We start from the raw sequence: 25,235 nt of genomic DNA, 5'->3' as shown, positions 1-25,235 counted from the left end.
ATACCACTCGATGTTGCCTAGCAACAAAACCCAACTATGAGTTATAATAACCTGCTGACAGACGACCTATGGGCTCATTCGTTACAGGAGGACACTCTTGTGGTTTTCAGCTGGACAGCTGGAAGCCTCTGTATAGTTATTACATCTGTATTTACGGTAACCTAAATACAACAGATCTCATAATCACAAGATCAGGATCTCAGAGAGGTTCAGGTGATTATTGATCATCAATGTTTTAGAAGAAAGAGACATGATGGTGTGACCTGAGTGAATTCTATTTCATTTCCTCCCTGTTTGCAGACACTGGGAGATTCATGTCTCTGAGCTGTTGGTTTTATTATTGTTGCTCAGTTGTTATTAGTGCATTAACACTGAACAGGTCTCTACAGTGTTACGACCCTAATGTTGTGGTCTGGTGTGGTCTTGTGTTGTTGCTCTCTCTCCTTCTCAGGTGTGGCCCCTCCCTTTATGAAACTTTTTATTATGTTACTTCCCCTCATCCCCTAGTTCCTCATCGGTTAACATAACAAAAGTCTCTGGGATTGTTCTGCTAAAGCAAAGAAACAAATCTATCATCAGCTGTGACAGAGGAAATGTTTCCAGCTTTTCTCCTCTATTAAACAGTGTCTGTCCATACCTGAGAGAGTCCCGTCTCCAGTCTTGATGCTCCAGTCCAGCAGACAGCTGCTTCACTGCTGAGCCTCCTGGATGATTGTAGCTCAGGTCCAGCTCTCTCAGATGGGAGGGGTTGGATCTCAGAGCTGAGGCCAGAGAAGCACAGCCTTCCTCTGTGATCAGACAACCTGACAGACTGCAGACACAGAAAACCACACACAGGAATCCTCTGTCAACACTTGGTGGTCTGTTAAACAATCATCGGATAAACAAGTTGATGAATTCAGACCTGAGAGTTTCCAGTCTACAGTGTGGACTCTCCAGTCCAACAGACAGCAGCTTCACTCCTGAATCCTGCAGGTTGTTGTTACTCAGGTCCAGATCTCTAAGACTAGAGGACTGGGAGCTGAGGACTGAGGACAGAGCTTCACAGCTTCTATCTGAGAGGTTACAGTGACTCAGTCTGAAGAGATGATAACAAGGAATTAAAGAAGAGAGGAATTTATTTCCTTTGCTGTTGAACAAACAGAAGTATCTTTACATAAAGATGAATAAATCCAACTATCTCTACACTTACACAGCTTTGTTAGAGGCTTTGACCACTGGCAGCAGCCTCAGAAGAGCCTCCTCTGAAGCAGAGTATTTCTTCAGGTCAAACACGTCCAGACCTTCTTCTGATGACAGTAAGATGAAGACCAGAGCTGACCACTGAGCAGGAGACAGTTTATCTGTGGAGATACGTCCTGATCTCAGGGACTGTTGGATCTGCTCCACTAGAGAACAGTCATTCAGTTCATTCAGACAGTGGAACAGGTTGATGCTTTTCTCTGCAGACAGATTCTCACCGATCTTCTTCTTGATGTACTGGACTGTTTTCTGATTGGTCTGTGAGCCACTTCCTGTCTGTGTCATCAGACCTCGTAGGAGAGTCTGATTGGTCTGCAGTGAAAGACCCAGAAGGAAGCGGAGGAACAAGTCCAGGTGTCCATTTGGACTCTGTAAGACCTTGTCCACAGCTCTTGGGTAGAAGTTTCTCTCTGTAGATTGGACTTTTCGTCTTTCAGACTTCATTAAGGTTGATTTCTTCCCTGACATCAGATTGACTCCAGAGTTGATGAAGGTCAGATGAACATGAAGAGCAGCCAGAAACTCCTGAACACTCAGATGGATGAAGCAGAACACCTTGTCCTGGTACAGCCCACTCTCCTCTTTAAAGACCTGTGTGAACACTCCTGAATACACTGAGGCTGCTCTGATATCGATGCCACACTCTGTCAGGTCTGATTCATAGAAGATCAGGTTTCCTTTCTGCAGCTGCTCAAAAGCCAGTTTTCCCAGAGATTCGATCATCTTCCTGGTCTCTGGACTCCAGTGTGAATCTGTCTCAGCTCCTCCATCATACTTGACCTTCTTCAGTTTGGACTGAACCACCAGGAAGTGGATGTACATCTCAGTCAGGGTCTTGGGCAGCTCTCCTCCCTCTCTGGTCTTCAACACATCCTCCAGAACTGTAGCAGTGATCCAGCAGAAGACTGGGATGTGGCACATGATGTGGAGGCTTCGTGATGTCTTGATGTGGGAGATGATCCTGCTGGCCTGCTTCTTATCTCTGAGCCTCTTCCTGAAGTACTCCTCCTTCTGTGGGTCAGTGAACCCTCTGACCTCTGTCACCATGTCAACACACTCAGGAGGGATCTGATTGGCTGCTGCAGGTCGTGTGGTTATCCAGAGGCGAGCAGAGGGAAGCAGTTTCCCCCTGATGAGGTTTGTCAGCAGCACGTGCACTGAGGTGGACTCTGTCACATCAGTCAGGATCTCAGTGTTGTGGAAGTCCAGAGGAGGTCGACACTCATCCAGACCGTCAAAGATGAACACAACCTGGAACCGTTCAAACCTGCAGATTCCTGCTTCTTTGGTTTGAGTGAAGAAATGATGAACAAGTTCCACCAAGCTGAACCTTTTCTCTTTCAGCACATTCAGCTCTCTGAAGGTGAAGGGAAATGTGAACTGTATGTCCTGGTTGGCTTTGTCTTCAGCCCAGTCCAGAGTGAACTTCTGTGTTAAGACTGTTTTCCCAATGCCAGCCACTCCCTTTGTCATCACTCTTCTGATTGGTCCATCTCTTCCAGGTGAGGCTTTAAAGATGTCTTCTAGTCTGATGGTTGTTTCTGGTCTGGCTGGTTTCCTGGATGCAGTTTCAATCCATCTGACCTCATGTTCATCATTGACCTCTCCAGCCCCTCCCTCTGTGATGAAGAGCTCTGTGTAGATCTGATTCAGAAGGGTTGGATTTCCTGCTTTCGAGATCCCCTCAAACACACTGTTGGGATCGCAAGCCATGAGTTCTGAGAAGAACAATGGAGAGGCCTACAAGCCACTCCAAGGCCTGAGTGTCAAACCATGCATCCTGAAGGGAACAATAGAGAGGCCCGCGTGCTTCTCCTGAAGCCTGACTCGAGCCATGCCTCGTGGGGAGAGCAAAGGAGTGGACTACATTTCCCTCCAGGCTATGGAGCCAAAACCACCCCCACAATTCACACCTAGGTGTAAAATCGGAGTTTGAAAGAAAACTCCGCAAGGGCATTGGCCGCGGCCAGGCATCCCCAGCAGGGGTCCCCGGTGACGTCACTCAGGTGATAACCCTCCTCCTGCGCTTCATTCCCGGGCACCAGGTACAGTAGAGAGCTCCTCCAGCTCTCTCCGTGACTCGGCTGCTGAAAGGGAGCAATCTGCAACATCTGACCTTTTTCCACAAGTTCTTCAAGCCCAGGTCACAGTCTCCAACCCGCAGGCCGAGCGCACAGATGCTGTGTTTCTCTTCTTTCGGATCCGACGTAGATCGCTGTGCAATCAGCTGATTTCACGTCCTGTGAGGACGAGCGCCGACTTTGTTAAAGACAAACAAAGTTCACCGTCCCTCATCTGTGATCTTCCCGCTGCCGCCGAGGAACTCATCACTGTCACCGTCAGGAGAGCGAGACACGAGCCGCCGAGCTCCGGCCGAGGGCCGAGCTCCCAGCCGAGGACCGAGCTGTGGAGACCCAGAGACTTTCTGTTCTGACTCCGGAGGACCGGAGCAGCTCACAGTCAGAGGCTGATGTCTGGGCAGAGACACAATCAGTGTCATCTAGTGAGTAACCAATGTTTGTTTTAGTTATAGTTGAATTATAATCGGTTTAATATTAAGTGATGTTATTTTGAATAATTATTACTCTTATTAATAAATCCTGTTATAATTTAACTCGTCGTTGTCTGTGATTATTGTGACTATATTTGTGATAACAGCTGGATTCACAACAGTCAGTGCTCGAATTTACCCTTCAACCAACCTTCTGAGACTGTATTCTGAGCCATCAATTTGGTCATTGGTCCCTGGTGACAGGGTGGTGCCCCGAGGTTACTACTTGTAGTAAACATTTATATATATATTGGTGATTATCACTGATAATCATTAATATGATAAGCCAACAACCAAATTGCTCCTACCTGTGCCCCAACACACTGAATTATTATTCTGCTACAAACAGCAGAACTAAACACCAGTCAAATATAAGGTTATAAAGAACAGGAAGTAAATATGAAAACATTATTTACCACACAGAAGGATTTAAAGTACTGTTAATTTATGATGAATTAATTATCATTAAGATATATAGACATGCTCATATAAAAGGCTGGGAGATATGGCGAAAAACCTCATATCTCAACAGGCTTAAGAGAAGCAGTAAATGTGCAATAAAATACAATACTATGAAAATGTAACAGTAACATAATGAGTAGATTTTAACTTTAACTTACCTTTTATTTTTATCTTAAAACATTTTAACTTCTACTAAAGTAAAAAAAAGTTCAACTGTAGTTCATGAGGCTTCAACGTCTGAGTCAAACTAATCTTCAGCGTTCAAGTCATTTTACTGTGAAATTCCCTCTTTGTGAAGCTCAACAAGGAAACTGTTCAGAGCTGAACTTGATGAGCTTTAAGTCCAGAGACACTGATGATGCTCTGTCAGATCCAGAGGAACACACAGGGATGATGGTGGACTGGACTCTGTGTGTGACAGTGGAGCTGTTCTCAGATCAGTTCAGACTGCAGCACTGAGAGTCATCTCCACTTCTTCTGGTTCCTCTGTCAGTCACTGCTGGATCAAGCTCTCCTCTCCACTCTCACCCGTAGAGAGACTTCCATCTGTGTAGAGAAGAAGAAAGCAGAGGAGATGAATCAGTGTTTACAGAGACTCACTTCATCAGTCAGTGATGCAGCAGGGACTTCAGTCCTGTTCAGACCAGATGTGCAGCAGCTGCTTCCTCTCAGCTCTCATGTTAACGTGTTGGAGTGAACACACTGAGCTGGAAGCTCACAGACCTGCAGAGACGTTCAGCATCAAGTCTGTTCACTCTGCACATTTCACTCAGTCCACAGTGGAAACAAAGTGCTGAGTCAGCAACAGGTCAGTGATGGGTTCACTCCTGTTACCTGTCAGCTGATGTCACTTTAAACACAGAGTCTCTGTGTGTTGATCAACATGTGAGCTGCTTCTGAAACATCACCTGACTGAACATGGAGGCTGTCACTAAGAGCCAGGGACTGTCAGGCTCCATCACACTGATCTCAGAGCTGTGACACAGATGAAACTGATCAGCTGTTTAGTGTTGAAACCAGAGAACAAACAGTCTCAGATCAGATTGGACACTTTGATGAATGAGGACACTGTCTCTGTCCATCTGTGAGGCTGTCAGCTGGAATCAGCTTCATTTCCTGTACACATCAACACAACAACAACAGTCGTCTTCACATCAACTCACACACATGATCACAACAAGCTTCTGGCTGCTCTGATTGGCTGACTGTTGTCTCTCTCTCTGTCTTTCTGTCCAACCCTGAAGCCTGTCCCCGTTCTCCTCTCACAGCTTCACTGAGGAAAGCAGCCACTGAGGAGGTTGGAGGTTCACAGGAAACACTGGATCTTTGCTCTGATACTAACTGTGTTTAGTACAATACTGCTGAGAGCAGCATGGACTGACTCCGCCCCTCTACTGACCTCAGAATCTCCAGTCTACAGTCTGGACTCTCCACGAGACCACGGAGATCCTTCAGGGCTGAATCCTGCAGGTTGTTGAGACTCAGGTCCAGTTCTTTCAGATGGGAGGGGTTGGACTTCAGAGCTGAGACCAGAGAAGAACAGCTGATCTCTGACAACCTGCAGTTCTCCAATCTGAATAAAGAATCAAAGATGTAGATCAATGATTGATAATCAATCAGATTTGTCCTGATCAATGATCTTTGTCTAAAATGAGTAGAGTGACTTTGTCCTTCTGTTATTGTGGATCTTCATCATGTCAGTACAACACAACATTGTCAACACAACAGTTGTGTGTGTTGTGTTACAGATGAAAACACACACACACAGTTTGATCAAACAGACATTAGTCCTGACACTTGACTGAAATCTACTGAAAAAAAGAAGATTGTTTCTTCACTTTCTTTGGACAAATATTAGTTGTGAGGATCTTGTGTATGTTGTTGTGATAAAAATGAATTGACTTGAACGACTAACACTAGACATTTTCTCCAGTGGATTTAGAAAACATGAGTCCTCTGACTGAGAGAAATACGAGTGTGTGAGCTGTGAAGGTTGAACTGAAGTGAACAGACATTATTCATGACAAGTGAGTGAAATGAGCTGAAACTGAAGAATCATTCTCAGTCTGAGAGAAGAACAACTGGAAACATGAGACAACAACTATTTACAATGTCATTCATTCATTCACAGTCAATGGATTCAACTTGTGTGTGAAGCTTCATTAGCTGTGGATTCAAGATATAAGATCTACAACAGTGAACTGACCTCAGAGTCTTCAGTCTACAGTCTGGACTCTGCAGAAAACCACACAGACCCTTCACTCCTGGATCCTTCAGGTTCTGGTTTACACTCAGGTTCAGTTCTCTCAGATGGGAGGGGTTGGACTTCAGAGCTGAGCCCAGAGAAGAACAGCTGATCTCTGACAAACTGCAGCCCCTCAATCTGAATAAAGAATTAAAGATGTGAGTTTGGGAGACAAAGTTCCTGCTTGAAACCACAAAGAGTCAAACAGACAAAGTAAAAACAGCTCTCATTAATATTCATGACAACATGCTGCTGCTTCAATAAAGACGTAGTGACTCCACCTCTTCAACTCTGCCAGCTCCACCTGTGGCTCCATCTATACAAACTCATGTTGTGCAGATTCTACTAAAGATCCTCAAGTTTTCAAAGACAACAAACATGTCAGGCTGAAGTTTGGAGACATGAGAACAAATGTATAGAAATATATATTAAATTCACTAGTTGATGGAACGGCAGAGACACAGACACCTGGTGACTGAGCTCAAATATTTAACACAGTCAAACCTACAGGATTTAAAGTGATGAAACAACCTGTTGCTATGGCAACTTGGCTTTGAATATTGGAGTCAGTACGAACATCACAGAGCCTTATAAAAGTGTTGGGACCATCAGCTATTGATTATAGATCAGTTATTGTCTGACAGATTCAATGTGTTTCTGTTGGTGTTTTAAAAAGACATGAGGTGAAAGTTGAAGAGAAACAGTCACTGGACTAAAAGCAGAGAAGAAGAAAACAGACTTTACCATGAAGATCCTCAGTGTGGATCAGTATAATATCAGCCTCATGTCTGCAGCTCAGTGTCAACACAACTTTCACATCACATTCATCTCAGCACAGAAAGAAAACATGGAGTCTGACCTCAGAGTCTCCAGTCTACAGTCTGGACTCTGCAGAAAACCACACAGACCCTTCACTCCTGGATCCTGCAGGTTCTGGTTGTAGCTCAGGTCCAGTTCTCTCAGATGGGAGGGGTTGGACTTCAGAGCTGAGCCCAGAGAAGAACAGCTGATCTCTGACATACTGCAGAACCACAGTCTGTATAAAGAATCAAAGATGTAGATCAATGATTGATAATCAATCAGATTTGTCCTGATCAATGATCTTTGTCTAAAATGAGTAGAGTGACTTTGTCCTTCTGTTATTGTGGATCTTCATCATGTCAGCCTTCTACACACATCATCCAAATGTCAGCACAACATTCATACAGCTGTTGATGTGAACACAGGTTGATCAGCTGCTGCTGACCTCAGTCCAGTCTGTAATCAGAGGAGAATCAGAGGATTCACGTCTGTTTAGTCTGTTCCCTCTCTGACACTACAGACATCAGCACAGAAACAAAACACTGAGGACGTGAACAAACAGTGAGAACTCAGTCACACTGTTCAGAACAAACATGGTGGAGCAGCTTCAATGTTCCAAAGTCACCAAACAACTGCACAATGTCACATTTACAGGAGGAGGGAAAATATTTCTCTGTGTCCACATCTTTAAAGAAGAACTTGTGTCACTGTTGAGAACTTGAGGAGGACGAGTGCTCGGCCTCAGTCTACCACCGGTGTTACAGCCCATTCTGTGAGCCGTCAGATTCTGTGACCTGCAGCAACAACCAGTTCACCTTCAGGTAACATTCAGAGCCTCCTGCTGGAAAACACCACAGATTTATTCAGCTGATCTTCACTGAATGAGGAAGTAGAATTCATCTGATTTTCACATCAACCCCCCAGTGAGGAGCAGACTGAGTGAGGACGGGGTTAATGAAGGTCACAGAGCAGAGATCAAACCTGTGCTCACAGTCCTACAACCCTTCAGCTCAGCACAATGTCCACGGTTTAGGTCTGATAGTTGATGAACAGAGTTTCTCTGAGTGTCAGTGTCAGTCTGCTCTGGTAACTGCTCCTGAACCACAGTCACATGACCACTTGTGTTATTCATGTGATTAGAAGAAGCTCCATTCTTCAAGATCAAGTCTGAACTTTTGTTGTGTTCTCACACAATCAACTAGATATGACATGAAGGACACCTGGAGCGCTTTGAGTTCACAGTGCACAGGTTCAGAGAAGCACAACGTGGACTTGAAGAGAACAGAAGTGAGAGCAGCTCAGTTCAGGTAACAGGGACCAGACTGATCTGCCAACAAAACCCCTACAGCCAACCTCCCCTGGAGCTCAGCTTTCAGAGCAGGCTCCTCTGCCTCTGCTGCCAGCTCTGTGTATCTGAGCTGTTTCCTCTCAGAGGCCGTTTCTCCTGCGTCCTCCAATGGTACTGTCAGCTCCACAACATACACAAGCTGCTGTGTTTCTGACCACAACACAACATCTGCTCTCAGATCAGTGGCAGCTGTCTCCTGAGGAACTAGGAGCTGTTTTCCTGGATCTCCTCTGATTGGCCAGTCCCTCCCTGCCTTCAGCTGCATCACGCCTGTTCAAAGCTGCTTCCTGAGTCCTTCACCCTCACCAACAAATCAAATCCATCTTGTCTCCTTCTGCCTCCAGTGAGTTCACCTCTGAGCTCTGACTCTCAGTGGCTGCTGGGAGACACCTCAGCACCTGCTGATGTCTCCAGGTGTGTGGGCCTGGAGACAGGCTTGTTTTAGCCCCTGATAGAAGGAGCCACATGAAGCTCCACCTGAACATAGAGGACATGTTGGCTCCTCAGCTGTTTATTCACTATGATGTTGGGGAGGTGGGAGCTGCTCATAAATTGCTCCCAGCATCAATCTAATCCTTCCTACCTCCATGTCCCAGCTGAGTTTCCTCTTGTCTCCACTTTCCCGCCTCAGCCACTGGCCCTGCTTTGATCTGGTTTGTGTTGCAGTCTGAAGGTCTGTGGCTTCCCATGATGCTGCAGTGCTGACATCAACACACAACAACAGCTGCAATATTTGTTGGTTGCAGAGAGCTGCAGCTTTGCTGGTGTTCAGATCAGCAGCAGCAGCAGAAGATCTGTGAGACTGTTGCAGTTTGATTCTCATCAACTTTCTGATTTTAACATCAAACTCTGTCAATTCTCTGCTGCTCTGAATCACAAACACTGTGACTGCTCTCATCCAGGGGCCGAGTGGGACCCTTCATTTTACCTGGAGATCACCAGTCCCAGCTGTTAATAACACACAAAGACAAACAGCAGCTAACACAAGCACAGGGCTGCTGCCCAACAACTAGCAGCTAGCTATACTAGCCACATTTACTATGAGCTGAGCTAGCAGCTAGCTACAACGCCCCTCTCTGTGATTGTGGAACATTTCTCTGCTTCCTCCTCCAGTATTTGTTCTTCTTCATTCTTCTCTGCTCCACCTTTCTCCTTCTCTTTCTGCTGCTGCTTCAAACCAATGTGAACAGTGAACACACACGTTCCCTGATAACACCAACAAGTCTCTGATGACTCTGTACCAGCCCCACTTCACAGCTCTTATTGGTCAGCAGCTGACCAATCACAGTTCAAGGCACATGGGGGTTGGACCACCTGAGGAGGGGCCGCTCATTCACCCCCCTACTGCAAATATAGACTTGGTAGTGTCTGACGTGCTGGGAGAGACAAGAGGCTGCGAGGTTCAGTTCAGGCTGCAGGATGGTGCAGTGAGGTAGACCACTTTTTTATAACACAATATCATTAGTCTACACAATAATCAGTCCGGCCCCGGCCCCCAAACGGTCCCCGGGGATTCTCCTGACCCTCCCCATCACCACTCTGCTCCTGGTCTCATCTTCCTTCTTTCTCTTCACTGGCTGATTTTTTAAATCCTCACACAGAAATCCTGAAAATGAACCAACCAATGAAAAACTGGAACTTCACAGATTTGAACTGAATATAAAACTACAACAGCTCCAGTCAGTGAACTGACCTCAGAGTCTCCAGTCTACAGTTTGGACTCTCCAGTCCAGCACACAGCTGTTTCACTGCTGAATCTTTCAGGTCGTTTCTACTCAGGTCCAGGAGTCTCAGATGGGAGGGGTTGGACTTCAGAGCTGAGGACATGACTTCACAGTGAGTCTCTGAGAGTCCACAACCACAAAGTCTGTGATGACAGAAAATATAAAATGTGTTAGAATAAAATCAGACAGTTTGTAATAAAAGACACTGAAGTTAAAATGCATCTGATGAGAAAAGATGATGATGTGATGAACATCTGCTCTTCACATCTGTGGCTCAGCTCATCTGATCTGATTGTGTTTGACATGAAACAATAATTCTCATCACTCTCTCTCAGACCTGCAGAGTTTCATGGGAATCTTTGTTGTGCAGATGAAGGAGGGAAAATGATGTTACATTTCTGCTTCCATCATATGATTTGATCCAGAGTCAGAATCTTGTTCAGAAAAACAGTTTTATTCTCCACTGTTTTTAAACTGACTCCAGATTGCTTGGCTCTGCTGCCTCTCTGTAGAAGTCAACACACACCACTGCATAAAACACATCTGGCTCATTGTGGTGAATCAGTGGCAGCGCCCACGTTGATCCATGAACAAACTGTCCTCAGTAAAACACTCGTGATCAACACTTAGTGGACTCTACAGTTACAACCTGGAAGTGTGTGTGTGTGTGTGTGTGTGTGTGCGCGCAGCTCTACAGTGAAATAAGATTCTCCTCATTTGAAACTGTAAACCAATAGAAAATCAATATGTGGTGTCATTGTTGATGTGGTGGCGGCCTGTCACTGATAAATCAGTGTGTGGGAAACACTGAGGTCTAATCTACAGATACTGAGCCCACACATGTCTTAATGTCTGGTGGGAACATTTCCACACCGTGGCATCCCTACTCCAGAACATTTCTCCTGAGCTCAACTCAGCCAACAGTTCAATCTAATCTCTGTTTGCTGCCTGGTTTTCACAGAAGGTCCTCACAGAAACATGACACTGAGCTCTGGTGTGTAGAAGAAGACTGAATCCTCCCATTCTGCTCTGATAGATTCACACCTGTGTTCTTGGCTGAAGCTGAACATTTCCTGATACGACTCTCCTCTACAGCAACAAGAGAGAAAACACCTGGGACTTTCTGTCTCATTCAACACAATCTATGGAAAGACTTTAAAGCTCCACCATGACACTTGAAAAGTTCACGCTTCAACATGAAAAGATCAACAATCAATAAAGCTCAGCCTTGATCAGGTCAATACACTCAGGGGTTTACATCTCCACTCTTGGTCTGCTTTGACCAGTTGAGTCATTTCACTGATGTGATGACTTTTCTCTGCTTGTGCAGCTGTTACATTCTGTTTGATCATGAACCATTATCCCATCAGTGTTTGTTGTTACCACAGTGGCTGCTGTTCAGCTCCACTTTTAAAGAAGCTTTCATTGGAGCCCACTGTTTTTGTCTCCTGATATTTAAAGGGGGGGGGGCGTCCCCTAACATCCTCCATGCTCATCATGACTTCAGTCATCTCTGGACAATGATTCAGGTCTTATACAAACTTTACTAAACACCTGCTAGAACCTGCTCATTAGAGCTTCACTGCATTCACTGTTCACTGTCAAACACTGATGACTGTTGTCATAGAAACCTCATGAGTCCTGAATACAGACCTCCACAGATTCATCACTGCTCTCCTGTAACACTGTCACAATGGACAGTTTCAACAAAGCTGAACCAGAGACATCTTCTTTTTTCATTCACACATTCTTCTTCCTCAGAAAAACCTGCTGCCTACATTACCCACAATGCACCTCAACCACCAACCCTCAGCTGTTAGATTAAGGTGTGTTATGCAGCAGAGATGAGGGGGGGCTACAGAGGTCTGGTGTCTTCAGACTCCGCCCACACTGACTCAGGTGACATCACCTGAGGACATTTATCAGACTGCACAGCTGGAGACACTAAAGGTTTAATACTACTGTTTTCTCATATGCAGGTGTCCTCCCCAACACCTGGAAACACCTGGAAACACACACTGAGGTGTAAGATCAGTGGAGCTGCTTTAATTAGTTTGATCAGGTTTGAATTAAACCAAAAAGACTCAAAACAACACAGAACATTAACAAATCAATGAAGCATCCAACAATTATTACAAATAAACAAAACAAGTGTTTTTATGAACTTAACAGCAACAATCACAACCAACTGAAACATCTACATTTTGGTGCTCACAGCATTTACAACACCTCCAGATAAAAACACAACTGACCTTTGATTGTTTCAAAGTAAAACTGAGAATAATGAGAATAAATGAAAACTGTGTTTATCTGAATTTGACTCAACTACTGATCTAATCTACTGATTAGGGCTGCAACTAACTACTATTTTAATACTTATTATTACTTATTATTTTAATACTAGTCACCGACTATTGAAATGATTAGTCGACTAATCGGATAATTATTAATTTTTTCTTAAATTTTGCATGAAGTTGCTTTAATTATGTGGCAAATGATAATAAACATAAGAAAGATGGGTACTTCAATGAAAAATGCATCTTTCATTAAGTTTTGCTGCTGATTCATACAAAAAGTAAATAAAAATGTCCTAATTCAAAAACCAATAAATTGAATAAATTAATTATTACCGAGCCGAGTCAGACTCTGTTTCGTTCAAATGATTGACGTGCTTTCTCTTTAAATGTTCGTGCATCACCGAGGTGCTGCCGCGATACGCAAGCTCTGCTTTGCAAACCTTGCAAGTAATCTTTGTATCCGCCGTGTCCAGGCTGAAATGCTCCCAGACTTTAGGAGTTTTGGTAGCCGTAACCGCGACTCTCGGCAGAGATTGTAATTAAGCGAGATGCCTCACTCTGTTGGAAAAACACGTCTGGCGACAATAGTCGACAATGGAATTCATTGTCGACTATTTCTATTTTCCATTTTTGTCGACAACGTTAACGAATCGTTGCAGCCCTACTACTGATGGATAATTATATTGATCATGTCTGGACTCACCGAGCCTTTCTGCAGTTCCTCACAGCTGGGATCAGTCTCAGTCGTCCCTGATCTGATGTGTTGTACTTGTTCACGTCCAACTCATCCAGAACCTCCTCTGACATCTGCAGCATGTAGGCCAGAGCTGAGCAGTGGAGCTCAGAGAGTTTCTGCCTTGATCTGGTCTCTGACTTCAGGAACTCTTGGATCTCCTGATGAACTGAGTGGTCCTTCATCTCCATCAGACAGTGGAAGATGTTGATGCTTCTGTCAGGAGAGATTTTATCACTGTTCATTTCCTTCAGGTTGTTGATGGCTCTCTGGATGGTTTCTGGACTGTTCTCTGTCTGACTCAGCAGACCTCCTAAGAGTCTCTGGTTGGACTCCAGAGAGAGGCCATGAAGGAAGCGAACAAACAGATCCAGGTGACCATTTTTACTTCTGAGGGATTTCACCATGCCTGCCCTCAGGAAGACATCCAGGGCTGAATCACTGTGTTTTTTCCCCAGTAAGTTCCCCAGGACCTCTGTGTTCCTGTTGGTGTAACAGTGGGACATGTAGACTGCAGCCAGAAACTCCTGAATGCTCAGATGAACAAAGCAGTAGACTGTTTTCTGGAAGATCACACTCTCTCTTTTGAAGATCTCAGTACAGAGTCCTGAGTACACCGAGGCCTCTGTGACATCCAGACCACACTGCTCCAGGTCTTCTTGGTAGAACATGATGTTTCCTTTCTCCAGATGTTCAAACGCCAGCCTCCCCAGCTTCAGAAGAACTTCCCTGTCAGCCTCCATCAGCTCCTGTGGACTGGTCTCATGTCCCTCATCATACTTGAGCTTCTTCCTCGTTGTCTGAACCAGCAGGAAGTGTGAGAACAGGTCAGTCAGGGTCTGGGGCAGCTCTCCTCTCTGCTCTGTAGTCAACATGTGCTCCAGAACTGTAGCAGTGATCCAGCAGAAGACTGGGACTTGACACATGATGTGGAGGCTCCTGGACTTCTTGATGTGTGAGATGGTTCTGCTGGACAGCTCTTCATCACTGGATCTCCTCCTGAAGTACTCCTCCTTCTGGGCGTCAGTGAAGCCTCGTACCTCTGTTACCCTGTCAACACATGTTGGAGGGATCTGATTGGCTGCTGCAGGTCTGGAAGTGATCCAGACCAGAGCCGAGGGAAGCAGGTTCCCCTGGATGAGGTTTGTCAGCAGCAGGTTGACTGATGACGTCTGTGTGACATCAGACACAACCTGCCTGTTGGTGAAATCCAGTGAAAGTCTGCTTTCATCCAGGCCGTCCAAGATGAACACAACTTTACAGACAGCCAGCTGCTCTGCTGTGACCTTCTGTAATGTTGGATGGAAAACATGGAGCAGCCTGAGAAGACTGTACTGCTGCTTTCTGATCAGGTTCAGCTCCCTGAACGAAAGCAGAACCAGCAGACTGACATCTTGGTTCTCCAAGCCCTCTGCCCAGTCCAGACTGAACTTCTGCACTGAGAAGGTTTTTCCAATGCCAGCGACGCCGTTGGTCAGAACCACTCTGATGGGTCTCTGTCGGTCAGGTAAGACTTTAAAGATGTCGTGGCACTTGATTGGAACGTCATGGAGGGTCTTCATCTTGGAAGCTGTCTCCAGCTGCCTCACCTCATGTTGGGTATTAACCTCTTCACTCTGTCCCTCTGTGATGTAGAGCTCAGTGTAGATCCTCTTGAGGAGGGTTCCACTTCCTGTTCCATCACTTCCTTCAGTCACACGTTCACATCTGCTCCTCAGACTGATCTTATGTTGATCTAAAACCTCCTGCAGACCACTATCTGCTGAAAGAGAAGAGACAATGTCAGACTGAAGACAGAGAATCTGAGAATCTGCTGATTATTTTCATCAGCTACAGAAAAACTAAAGAGCAGCAAAGAAAAGCTTTTTAATGTTGTGCTTTTTAGAATCATCTGAAATGTCAGTGCTGTGTGATAGAACAACTGACACTGGAGAAAACAACAGGTCCTGGTTTCACAAATGAAGACATCAGCAGACACATGTTCAGTCTCACTTTTCACAGTGCTGTTCTGACTGGCTGTCTGCAGTCCAGGTCTGGTTCTGGGTCTTTGTCCACACTGGGGACAGGAGGGGTCTCCTGAAGACCCAGACTGGTCCCAGTATGAGGTGAAGCACTGTCTGCAGAACCAGTGTCCACAGCTGGTAGAGACTGGATCCTTCAGGACGTCCTGACACAGAGCACAGCAGGACAACTGCTCCTCCACAGAGACACCACTCCTCTTCCTCCCTCTGTGAAGACATGTCTTCATCACTAACATGTCACAGTCAAATATGTCTAATAACTGAATCATCTTCAGCTCAGTTTACAGTAGAAACTGTCTCTTACTGTGAGTCTGAGGGTCCAGGTTCATCACTGAAGTTTAGAGGACTACCTTTTGACCGGTCACTCTTCACAGACAGACAGCTGGATCCTGGAGACTCTGCTCTCAGTCTGTGGTTCTGACCTCTGCAAACACAAACATGTTTTTATTCATATCACATTGATCACTGATCAATTCTCTGATGAGTCATTGTGGGAACTCTCAGCTGACGTCCTGCAGTGACGTCACCATACAGCACTGCACACTGTACTGAAGGATGGAAGCAACACAGCAGCATCCAGAAACAACACTGTTGTGTCAGTGATCCTCTGAAGAAAATTCACAGATTTATTTATGAAAACAATTTCTATACTGGAGAAATATTCCTGTACACTTGTGAAACTGTGAAACTTGTGCTGTACTGAATTGTGCAGTTTTACCATTAAACTGTATTTCATAATTTTTTTGAGGATTTTTTTGGGCAGGCCCAAAACGGGAGACTTGGACCCCCAATTAGTATACCCTGCCCCTAATGCTATAACGGTATAAAAATATGGAATGCCTTTGTGGTTCTCTCGCTTGGTCTGGAGCTATAGCTAGTTCGCCATGCCAGACACAACCATATCACATCAGGAGCGCACAGCGCAGTTTTACAATAGATCTCAATTATAGTCGTAACAGTTACCTACAGAATCACATCCCCTTTAGTGATTTGGTCTACTAAATAAAAGCATAAGAATGTTTGTTTTTTTCCCCCTGCAATTCTATAGTTCAAACAAGCTTTTAGCTTTTATTATGAAAAGTTTAGGAGGGAAGTTCCAAAGGTTCTGTCGCTTGCTTGATAGACCTCTGAAATAGCGGACATATAATGTGATACGAAAAAATAACATCAGATGCATGCAACAGATGCATGCACGCTCTCCGGCGTGCACTACCTCCTCTGTAGTCGGGGCGAGGACTTGGGAGACAGTCCTGGATTTTCACAAGCCTGTAGACTGCTGCTTTAACTTCATCATCAAAGTAGCAGTCCTTATACCTGGCATCCATTGAGGCTGCAATGCAGAAAACTGGATTTGTCTCCATTTGATCAAGGCATTTGTGTACAGCCTCTAAATAATGTGGTCTTTGTTGTTTTGACACCATGGTCTGTGTCAGCCTCCGTGCTTAAAAGACATTTCAGGGCTCTCACCGAGGGGATGACATCTGCAGCCGATGCTTCTAATGAGCTGATTTCGTTTGTCAGTTGTTCAAACAGGGAGAGAAGTGAAACAACGTTTCTTCTAATCCCCACTGGTGCGCAGTGAGAGTGGCAGGGAGGTTGTAGTCTGCTGCAAATGGAGCTAGTGCAAGCTTTTGTTCCAGAAGGCTTTCCAGCATATAGAAGAGGAATCCAAGGAACACGCCTTACAAACTATGTCTGGTGGATCTTTCTCCGAGACAGTGGAATACTCCCACACTGCAATATTTTCTGTCACTCTGAGCTGAAAACAAACCAGTTTACACAGCACACCTTGCCCTCTAATTCATGCCAGGATCTGTCCAACCAGTGGGAAAGACAGCAAATAACAGCAATGACAATTTGGCCAGCACAAAGCTGATGCAACACAACAGATAAACATTGGCCGCTCACATCTTATTTGCCAATAGGCCGATGTCAGTTAACAAGGTGAATATCAGCCGCTACAGATAGACAGCCGATAAATCGCTGCATCCCTAGAAAAAAAAAAGTTCTTTGTTGGGATCATTTCACAAGACACAGGCTCATCAGCAGTCACTATTAATACACTGATATTTCAGAAGAACCAGGGTAAGTTATCTTCTGACACTACGGCACATATTACAGGAAGTGATGTTACTGCAGGAGCTCAACACACTAAACACTGTTACAAAGACAGATTGGAGATTCACTGGTTTGTAGCAGGTCTCTTACTGTGAGTCTGAGGGTCCAGGTTCAGGACTGAAGTTTATCACTTCTCCTTTGGACCAGTGACTCTTCACAGACAGACAGCTGGGTCCTGGAGACTCTGCTCTGTCCTCCTCTTCCTCCACACGATCGCTCATCTTCAGGACTTCAGTCAGTCTGAGAGGGAAACCAGTAACACTGACTGTGAGCTCACACACACAAGAGTCAGGACAAACAAGCTGCTCAAGACACACACACACACACACACACACACACACACACACTCACACACACACACACACACACACACACATACATACACACACACACACACACAACCAGGTTTTCCTCTCAGTGTCTCTGTGTGGACAGAAGTCCACTGTGACTCTTCTTCCCTCCACAGTCCACAGGGACAAACTGACTCAGAGACTTTGACAGTAAAATAATAATAATGTTGTGTTAACACTCACCTGCCTCAGCCTTCAGTTTCCCTCCTTCTGCTCCGTCCACTTCAAATGGAGTCTGAGCTCACTGACCACTTTCACTTTCAGCTGCTCCTCCCCTCTGCAGGTACAAGAAGTCACATGACTCTGCGTGTGTGTGTCTGTGTGTGTGTGTGTGTGTGTGTATGTGTGTGTGTTAAAAACAGGTTTGACATGTTCCACCATCATTTATTAAAAACAGACTCTACCTTATTCACCTTCATAAGAAAAAACAAGTCTCACTATTTCAACAGAATTATCTTGATTTCCATTCATCTAATATCATTTTCAGGTTGAACTGGATCAAACATTATATTAAGAATAAAGATGTCATGACCTGCTCTTTGTATGACAGTTGTTGAACATGGTCTGGAGTCTTGGACTTTGGTTTATTTCCTGTTTTATTTTGTAATTACTTACCTTGTGTGCCCACTGTTGTTTTACTTCCTGTCTTTGGCTCCTTCCACTCTGCTACATTTTAGTTTTAAACTCTTCTGACAATACAACGATAAAAATACAACAGTGTAGAACCTCAGTGTTTACCTGAACTTACCTTTGGTGAAATGTGTGAACTCTGATGGTTGCCAGTGTTTGCCCTCCCCAGGGACGGAGGCACATTTGATTGTACAGATCCACAATCTGCTCCTCTCTGGGTTTTCTTTCTCTGACAGGATTCTGTAGAAGCACAAGTCAGACTTGTCTCCTCATCAGTCAGTCTGAGAGGGAAACCAGTAACACTGACTGTGAGCTCACACACACAGGAATCAGGACAAACAAGCTGCTCAAGAGACACACCCAGAAACACACACACACACACACACACACACACTCTCTCTCCTTCTTCACTTTTCTATCAAAACAAGTCTCACTATTTCAACAGAATTATCTTGATTTCCATTCATCTATTATCATTTTCAGGTTGAACTGGATCAAACATTATATTAAGAATAAAGATGTCATGACCTGCTCTTTGTAAGACAGTTGTTGGACATGATCTGGAGTCTTGGACTTTGGTTTATTTCCATTTTTTTTGTAATTACTTACCTTGTGTGCCCACTGTTGTTTTACTTCCTGTCTTTTGCTCTGTCCACTCTGCTACATTTCAGTAGCCTGCCACCGGAAATGATAGTCATATCAACATGCAGCCTAAACAAAATGAACAACACAGGCTCCTCCGACCTGAGTGGGTGAGTGACCTTAACCATTATGTTAAGATATAATGACAATACAACAATAAAAATACAACAATGTAGAATCTCAGTGTTTACCTGAACTTACCTTTGGTGAAACGTGTGAACTCTGATGGTTGCCAGTGTTTGCCCTCCCCAGGGACGGAGGCACATTTGATTGTACAGATCCACAATCTCCTCCTCTCTGGGTTTTCTTTCTCTGACAGGATTCTGTAGAAGCACAAGTCAGACTTGTCTCCTCGTCTGTTGGTGCATCCAGCTGCACAAAGACTGTTCTGGCCAAACAAACCAAAGAACCTTGTCATGGAAGGAAGCATTGGGTGCGTTGGAGATGGACTTAAGCTGACTTCACCTGACTTGATAGTCAACGTGATCTACCAGTGACTGCAGGGGTGGAGTATAAAACCACTGCAATATATCAGACTGATTTATGTCAACATGTCAGACCGTTTAGCAAAACCTATAAACTCTGTTTACTCACCCAAACACATGGTTCTGAATCATTTTCAGCCCAAAGACAAGTTTACACCAGTCTCTGACACATGAAATTACATTTAGTAGGGATGTCATGACAACCACTGCAGTACCAAATGGTACGTTGTTTTTTTCTTCCTACAGTGTTATAGATACTGTAAATGTCATAGGTACTGGAGATCTGATTCTTCCAGGACTGAGGAGAGACTGTTCCAGACTGTTCTAGTCTGACATTAAACTCAGAGAGAAGAGGAAGACAGGTACAGTAACAATAACAACATGTGGAATGACAGCAGCAGGCTCAGGTGCAACAGCAGGTCCAAAAAAAAAAAAAAAAAAAACACACCATGCCTGGTGTCTGCAGTTTATGATCTGACTCAGATCATCAGGACAAGTTGTAGAGGAGCAGAAGTCAGTGTGTAAACGGAGCCACAGGAGGAAACAGCTCAGAGACAGACATCAGATCTGTACAGAGTTCAGGCTGAGTGAGTCTCAGTTGTTCACTTTATATTAACAACATGTCGTCAACATGTTCATGGTCTCAAATTAGAGCTGAAACGATTCCTCAAGAAACTCCATTAATGAAAGTCATGGAGGCAAATTCTTTGTATCCAAGCTTCATTTAATCCATATGACGGCTCAGTTCTCTGCTTACACTGTTGATACATGAGGGAGGGCAGACGTGATTTGATGGAACAGTTTGGAAAATGGAGAAAAAGAAGGAAAAGAACGAGAAGAGGTGAAGAGACAGGCCAGAGATGGGATTAAAAAAAGAAAAAAAAAAATTTTAAAACAGAACTAGCCTCATCCAGAAGAAACAATCCTGCCAGAACTTTTTGGCCTCTTGCCACAAAGTGAACCAAGAAGACAGTAAATACTTATATATACACCGGAACTGTAGTTAGGTTAAAACCTGTAGTTCTGAAAGTTAAGCTCTATCAACTTAAAGGCAGGATGTTATTATTTTAACCCTAACCCTACTTGTGTGCATTTAGGAAATGACTATTTGACAATTTGAAATGACTTACCTTAGAACTTCAACTAGAAGCCGAGTCCATTTTACTGTCCTGGTGTGGCTGCACAGTTTATCAAATAAACGCAGGTCTCAATTAGACGCCCGGTTCTCTGGATGTATCGTCCCTGTCAGTTATCTGATTTGTTCATGCAAATAAAGGTTTAAATAACTATGGCGATCTTCAGCTTTCGTCCTTTCTAAAGTAGGCTACCTGTATTTTGATATGGTCCTCTCTCTCTCTCTCTCTCTCTCTCTCTCTCTCTGTGCATGTGGTTGTCCTAGATACGCTGTCTCTCAGAGCTAGATCACATGAATTTGTTGTAATATGTTATTGGATAGCCTGGTAATATTAACAGGAGTATTATTCATACTGATTTAATTAATCAATTTGACAGTATTTCCCATAATTCCTGTGCACGAGTTTTGTGCAGATGGAATTAATGGCCTGTCCCATGTAGACACCTGTCCCAAATATAGGTCAGTGGAATTCAGTGACTGAAGCAGATAAAAGCCCGAGCTATCAATTTAAGTTTTATGGTTCTTATTTTTTATGTATTTGTTTTTGAATTTCAAAACCAAGAATGTAACATGTAACATTTTACAGATAATATTGTATGAAAAATTAGCAATAGTAATGAAGTGATTTTTCTTGAAAGTAAACCACTTACTTTATCATTCTATGAGACCTGTTTTCTCTTGTTTATATTTTCTATTGCTCTTTAAGAAGACAAGAATAGTTCTTATCAAGATACTCGATCGATAGAATGATTGGTTGAATACTCAATTATTAAATGAATCAGCAGCTGCAGTCTGATGTCAAGTTACTGTTCCTGTATGTGAACTATGACGATGACTTCTGTTGTAGCAACGCTCCACACACAATGTTCACCGAGGATAACATTAGCTTGTTTAGGCTAATGTTAGCTTGTTTAGGCTAACATTAGCTTGTTTATGCTAACATTAGCTTGTTCAGGCTAACATTAGCTTGTTCAGGCTACCGTTAGCTTGTTCAGGCTACCGTTAGCTTGTTCAGGCTAACATTAGCTTGTTCAGGCTAACATTAGCTTGTTCAGGCTACCGTTAGCTTGTTCAGGCTAACATTAGCTTGTTCAGGCTAACGTGGCGACAGCTCATCATGTGAGCTGGGAGCTTATAACATTAGCAGCTACAGTCTCCACTGTTCAGTCTGTCAGAATATAACAGTGACTTTGAAATGAATATTTTCCCTCCATGACTCTGTCCCCTCGTCGCTCAGTTGAACTCCTGCTGGACACTGACTGTATGGAGGTGTGTGTACATGCTGCTGACCTGTGTGGAGACATTTGTTTCTTTTCCCCTCATCAGGTAAATATTCTTCTCAGTGTCCATTAAACACTGGAAACACTTGCACTTTAACTGAACACGCTCAAAAGAATTCAGCATTATAACATCACTCACACACTAACAGTGGAGGGCGTCTCCTGCCGGCAGCTGTGGTAACTCCAGTCTGCTTCTCCAGCAGGATCATGGTTTGATCTCTGGATCTGGATGATGATCTGCTGCCATGTGACCCAGTTATGTTCGGCAGTCACTAGTTCAGTTGTATTGTGCACCACCCACTTAGGTGAGGCTGGGTAAGGTCACTATATGTCTGCTTAGGGGTTAGGGTGGGCTATACCATATACACTATCTGACTATCAAGTGGTTGTTTAGTTATTTCTAGGTGGCTGCAACTGTCTTTGTAAAATGTTACTTAGTTTAGTCAGATTTGAAATGTGAAACCATCTCCCTCAGTTCTCTGGTCCCGTTTTCTAAGTGCTTTCTGTCTCATTCATTGTGTGACTCTTACATTGTTGGTCCCCTGGTGAACACTGGTGACTGTGTGGGAGGGTTTGCGTTGTGGCCTACCTCAGTGACTCTGTCTGCTCTGGACTTATCTTTTTCCTTCCTCTGTCTCTGAAGTCTTTGCCTCTCCTCTTCATGCTCCTTCTGCTGCTCTGTTGGTTGCTGTGACATCAGCAGCTGCCTCCTTGTCTCCATCTCTGTCTGCTGTAATTAACAATGTCCCTCATCAGCTTTATTTTCTTCACTGAGCAAAAATCTTTCTTACCAGCATTTCATCATTACACTGTGGATCAGAAACAGAAATGTAACTGTAACTGACATGTTTCATATCTAAACTCATAACCCAGCAGTGTAGCAGCAAGTGCAGTTAATACAACATGACAATTCATCACAAGTAGCTCAAAAGAAGCTTTTTCTGTCACATGAAAACTTTTTTTGTGATCAAAAACCTGCACACAGGAATTAAAAAAACAATGCAGTCACATGTAATAAAATACTTATTAAATAATCTTTATTTTTCATGTCATCGGTTAAAGAAACTGCAGAAAGTCACAAATGCAACAATTTCAAACCTTTCATGTAAAATTTCTTCCAGAGCAAGTAAATCTACACAGTTTTCCACACATGCAACTTAGACAACAAGTAAAACAGTTTTCTTCTTCAAACCGTGTTGTACAAGAGGAAAAAGTACGTTGGCATCTCCTGATTACAAACAGAGATGCACATCTTAATATAATGCCTGTTGGATTGTAACTGATGAAAAAAGTGAGTCACTGAACAGGAAAACACAGGAAAAGTAAATTCTCCTTTTCCACAACATGAAACAGTTTGACCAAAGAGAAATAAGAGAGTGAAGCGAGGAGGTCTTACCTGTCCACAGGCCAAATGTACATAGGACTGTAGAGCTCTACTGTCCTGCAGATGATAATAGTCCAAGTACAGGTTTAGCAAGGCGGTGAGAGAAGCTAAACGACTGTACTCTGAGAAACTTCAGCTCCAGTTCTCAGCCAATGACTCTGCTTCTGTCTGGAAAGGGCTCAGACAGATCACTAACTACAAACCTAAACCCCCCCACTCCATTAATGACTTCCGTCTGGCCAACGATCTGAATGAGTTCTACTGCCGCTTTGAAAGACAGTGGGACAAGCCTGACACTAACCTCCACATCAGAGCCACATCAGAACCCCCCTCCTCCTCCCCTACCAAAGGAACGTCTCTCTCTATCCTGGAGAGAGATGTCAACAGGCTTTTTAAGAAGCAGAACCCCCGCAAAGCAGCCGGTCCTGACTCTGTCTCTCCATCATCCCTGAAGCACTGTGCTGATCAGCTGTCTCCAGTGTTCACAGACATCTTCAACACCTCACTGGAGATCTGCCACGTGCCAGCCTGCTTCAAATCCTCCACCATCATCCCTGTCCCCAAAAAACCAAGGCCCACAGGACTAAATGACTATAGACCCATTGCCCTGACCTCTGTGGTCATGAAATCATTTGAGCGTCTTGTCCTGTCCCATCTCAAATCCATCACTGACCCACTCCTGGACCCCCTGCAGTTCGCCTACAGAGCCAACAGGTCTGTAGACGACGCCGTCAACATGGCTCTCCACTTCATCCTCCAGCACCTGGACTCCTCAGGGACCTATGCCAGGATCCTGTTTGTGGACTTTAGCTCTGCCTTCAACACCATCATCCCGGCTCTGCTGCAGGACAAGCTCTCCCAGCTGAGCGTGCCTGACTCCACCTGCAGGTGGATCACCGACTTCCTGTCTGACAGGAGGCAGCACGTGAAGCTAGGAAAGCACGTGTCTGACTCCCAGACCATCAGCACTGGATCCCCGCAAGGCTGCGTTCTTTCTCCTCTGCTCTTCTCCCTGTACACCAACACCTGCACCTCCAGCCATCAGTCTGTCAAGCTCCTGAAGTTTGCAGACGACACCACTCTCATTGGACTCATCTCTGATGGCGATGAGTCTGCCTACAGGTGGGAGACTGAGCGTCTGGTGACCTGGTGCAGGCAGAACAACCTAGAGCTAAACGCTCTGAAGACAGTGGAAATGATAGTGGACTTCAGGAAGAGCCCAGCCCCACCCACCCCCATCTCCCTGTGTGACTCCCCCGTGGCTACCGTGGAGCATTTTCGATTCTTGGGAACCACCATCACACAGGATCTCAAATGGGAGCTAAACATCAGCTCCCTCATCAAAAAAGCTCAGCAGAGGATGTATTTCCTGAGGCAATTGAAGAAGTTCAACCTGCCAAGGACTATGATGGTGAACTTCTACACCTCCATCATTGAGTCCATCCTCACCTCCTCCATCACCATCTGGTACGCTGCTGCCACGGAGAGGGACAATAACAGACTGCAGCGTATCATCCACTCTGCTGAGAAGGTGATTGGCTGCAATCTTCCGTCCCTCCAGGACCTGTACACCTCAAGGACTCTGAGGCGTGCAGGGAAGATTGTAGCTGACTCCTCCCACCCTGGACACAAACTCTTTGAGACACTCCCCTCTGGCAGGAGGCTGCGGTCCTTCAGGACCAAAACCTCTCGCCACAAAAATAGCTTCTTCCCATCTGCTATTAGCCTCATCAACAAGGCTAGAGAGCCCCACTGTTGCTGATCAATTGCACCAATCACCAGAAAAA

At 44.6% G+C, this 25,235-nt stretch overlaps 2 protein-coding genes across 5 annotated transcripts; both read right to left on the bottom strand.

Moving 5' to 3' along the window:
• Nucleotides 1–486: 486 nt before the first annotated feature.
• On the bottom strand, nt 487–2,955 carry LOC139609945 (protein NLRC3-like). The gene is made up of 4 exons (XM_071465016.1): nt 1,193–2,955; nt 905–1,078; nt 638–811; nt 487–547 (listed from the first exon to the last, which is right to left on the bottom strand). Exons 1-4 carry the CDS (start codon nt 2,953–2,955, stop codon nt 487–489), a joined length of 2,172 nt encoding a protein of 723 aa, XP_071321117.1.
• A 1,714-nt stretch (nt 2,956–4,669) lies between these two features.
• On the bottom strand, nt 4,670–17,965 carry LOC139609620 (protein NLRC3-like). Of its 4 annotated transcripts, none has more exons than XM_071464474.1 (9): nt 17,633–17,965; nt 15,729–15,848; nt 15,396–15,631; nt 13,374–15,165; nt 10,343–10,516; nt 7,360–7,536; nt 6,462–6,638; nt 5,655–5,828; nt 4,670–4,801 (listed from the first exon to the last, which is right to left on the bottom strand). In XM_071464474.1, exons 1-9 carry the CDS (start codon nt 17,761–17,763, stop codon nt 4,780–4,782), a joined length of 3,003 nt encoding a protein of 1,000 aa, XP_071320575.1. In that variant the 5' UTR covers nt 17,764–17,965; the 3' UTR covers nt 4,670–4,779. The 4 variants fall into 4 exon arrangements, with proteins under 4 accessions (XP_071320575.1, XP_071320577.1, XP_071320576.1 ...); XM_071464476.1 differs by having other exon boundaries at nt 5,655–5,778; XM_071464475.1 differs by having other exon boundaries at nt 13,374–15,162.
• Nucleotides 17,966–25,235: the final 7,270 nt, after the last annotated feature.

This window comes from Trachinotus anak, unplaced genomic scaffold, assembly GCF_046630095.1.
Source record: "Trachinotus anak isolate AG129_WGS33_773 ecotype Australia unplaced genomic scaffold, CSIRO_AGI_Tana_v1 ptg000026l, whole genome shotgun sequence".
NCBI classification, from domain to species: Eukaryota; Metazoa; Chordata; class Actinopteri; order Carangiformes; family Carangidae; genus Trachinotus; species Trachinotus anak.
The sequence above is the reverse complement of the archived record's forward strand: the minus strand, read 5'-3'. Positions and strand labels throughout refer to the sequence as shown.